The following is a 2,500-nucleotide window of genomic DNA, read 5'->3' on the forward strand; positions in this document are numbered from 1 at the left end:
TTTTAGCTAAATTGATTTGTTTTAAATAATAGAACAATTACTGTGAAATCTTATTTTAAAATTCTGTTCAATATGTATCTTCAATACCTTATCTTTTAATTGTTCTCTCTTTATATTCTGAATCAAGATAAACTCTATCAAATATCTATAGTCTCTATTATATTCATAATTATGTCTAATATAAACAGTAACAATTCTTTTAGAATAAATTTCATAATCAAGTCAAAGGTAAATTTCTGTTGCCTTCCAATGCTCTATAATCTCAAGATATTTAAAGACTCATAACCATTAGATTTAACTGTACAATGATTAACCCATTGGATCCAGGTAACGTGTCCATCAAGTCATGAGAAATATGGCTGAGAGCCAGGGGATGGAAACATGGCATCATGAAAAAACTTACCTAAGGGCTGGAAAAACAGGAATGTGTTGTCATGAATCCTGCTAATGGTCAGGATAATGGAAATGACTTGTGAGTATTTAGGAAGGGGCTTTTGCATTATTTCAACCAGTAAATGAGTGTGGAATATACCGTCTGTGTGCCATTGCTATAAGAGCACCACCTCCAGGAAGGATACCATTTTCATGGTTAGGTTCCCAATTCCTGCCTGCTTTGATTGGTTGCACATAGTGTATTCCAGATAAATGAAAAATATAAAAATATATAAAAAAATGAAACAAATAACACTGTTATTTATTGTTATTGCACAGAGATGTAGACTACCTAGAGAGATATGGAGTCTGCTTAAGGATATCCGTAAATATTGAAGATATATATTGAAACAGTATAACAAGTAATAAATGTTGACCTCAGAAAATGGCATAAAAGCAAAAAATCTTCATGCAAAAAAAAAGACATTAACATTGTAAAGGGGAGGCAAGGAGTCTTGATACTATCAATGTGTGCCCATGTGGGCCAGGCCTACAAGCCAAACAGCTTGGAAAATCACCATTCAAGTAAGCCTAATGTCCTGATCTTGGTCCGAGTGTGGGCCGAAAACATTTGAGTCCAAGTCTTCAGTAATAAAATTATTTTGGCAGAATTTTATCTGTTTATTTTAGACACCTGTATAGTGTAACTAATAAAATTTCATACAAAATTTCTGGGGGAAAACACCCATAAAATTCCCAAACTCAATCCACTCCTAACAACTACCCAAAACACAATCACACAAATACCTATGTATCACATTTCACACCAATAAAAAAATCAACACCCATACAGACAACATACAACATAAAGAAAACTGAAAACTGGGTTTCCTGAGGAGGAACCTACACGGCTATACACAAAACACACAGCTTACAACACATTTGTCTGTCCATCACCGGAGCATTGCGCAACAGCGTGGGTATAGTATAGTTCATTTATATATTGGTGTAACACACAAACATATAGATGAACTAAAAAAGATAAACACTACAGCACCCAGGTTCATTGCGAACAATCACACTACCTCAACAGGTATCAAACAACTAAATATGGACACCTTCACAATACGAGACATCCTCATAGATTAACAATCATGTTCAAAATTCAAATAATCAAACTGACACAATATAAAATCAATTACTTACAACACACAAACACAACTAATACATAAAATGCTTAGAACCAGAAATATGTGACACCACATTAGTGCAAATTCCTACAGTAATACTTTCCATGTACTATTCGTGACTTGAACAGACTCCCACAACACACAAAACACACAAACAAAGCAGAAACCTTCTACCAACTCATACAAGCCAACCTCAAAACACATGCATAAATGACAATTCTTAGCCACCCTCACCCTTATCCCCCCCCCCTTATAGCAGTTCTTACCATTATGTGCTCCTCTTCAACTGATAGGAAAAACTGCATCTTCTCCTGCAGCTGTAAATAAATAATAAAATCTATAACAAAAAACACTTTTAATCCAAAAAACTTTGAAATTAATCTCTTGTTTTTTATCCACTCCTAAATTTACATTTTTCTTCATAGCACCAGTAATATCCAATAAGAAGGTAAATCTTTACAGTACCAATGCACTTGCCAAACACAGTAACTCCACCTCACAAAACTTACTCAACACACTAAGTTGCCATGATTGGGCATAACCTACAGGCACTGCCCAAGGGGTGGGTTGATGGGGAGCTCTGCCCCCATTCACCCCTTGGGATATATTTTCACCTCAATATGCACAACAAGACAGGGCTGAATCTCAAGAGCACCAAGTAGACTTAGGTTATATGTATTACCATTTGTGTCTGCAAATTATTTTCTGTACTGACAACTGCAACTTTTTGTCCTTTACAGGAATATTATCTTTGATTTGCCCTAGCTTGGTTTGTCCGTACCATAAACATTAACCAAAATTGCCCTCCTTTCACTGATGAAAATTTATTTTAATATTTATAATAGATAAACACTAACATGGAGAAAAATTAGTCTTCTTTACAATTTCAAGTTTCAGATGTAAATGGCTTAACCATTAGGGCCTTTATAATCATGACT

General features: G+C 34.8%; 1 protein-coding gene across 3 annotated transcripts in view; it reads right to left on the reverse strand.

Annotated features, from left to right (window-relative positions):
- CycH (cyclin H) overlaps positions 1 to 2,500 on the reverse strand; it is a 5,654-nt gene that overhangs the window by 1,101 nt on the left and 2,053 nt on the right. For all 3 annotated transcript variants that reach the window (XM_070121945.1, XM_070121946.1, XM_027359612.2), the window contains exon 3: positions 1,829 to 1,879. In XM_070121945.1, the coding sequence (XP_069978046.1) occupies positions 1,829 to 1,879 (51 nt within the window). The remainder of the gene's footprint in view (positions 1 to 1,828; positions 1,880 to 2,500) is intronic.

The sequence above is a fragment of the Penaeus vannamei genome, chromosome 5 (genome assembly GCF_042767895.1).
Source record: "Penaeus vannamei isolate JL-2024 chromosome 5, ASM4276789v1, whole genome shotgun sequence".
Lineage (NCBI taxonomy): Eukaryota > Metazoa > Arthropoda > Malacostraca > Decapoda > Penaeidae > Penaeus > Penaeus vannamei.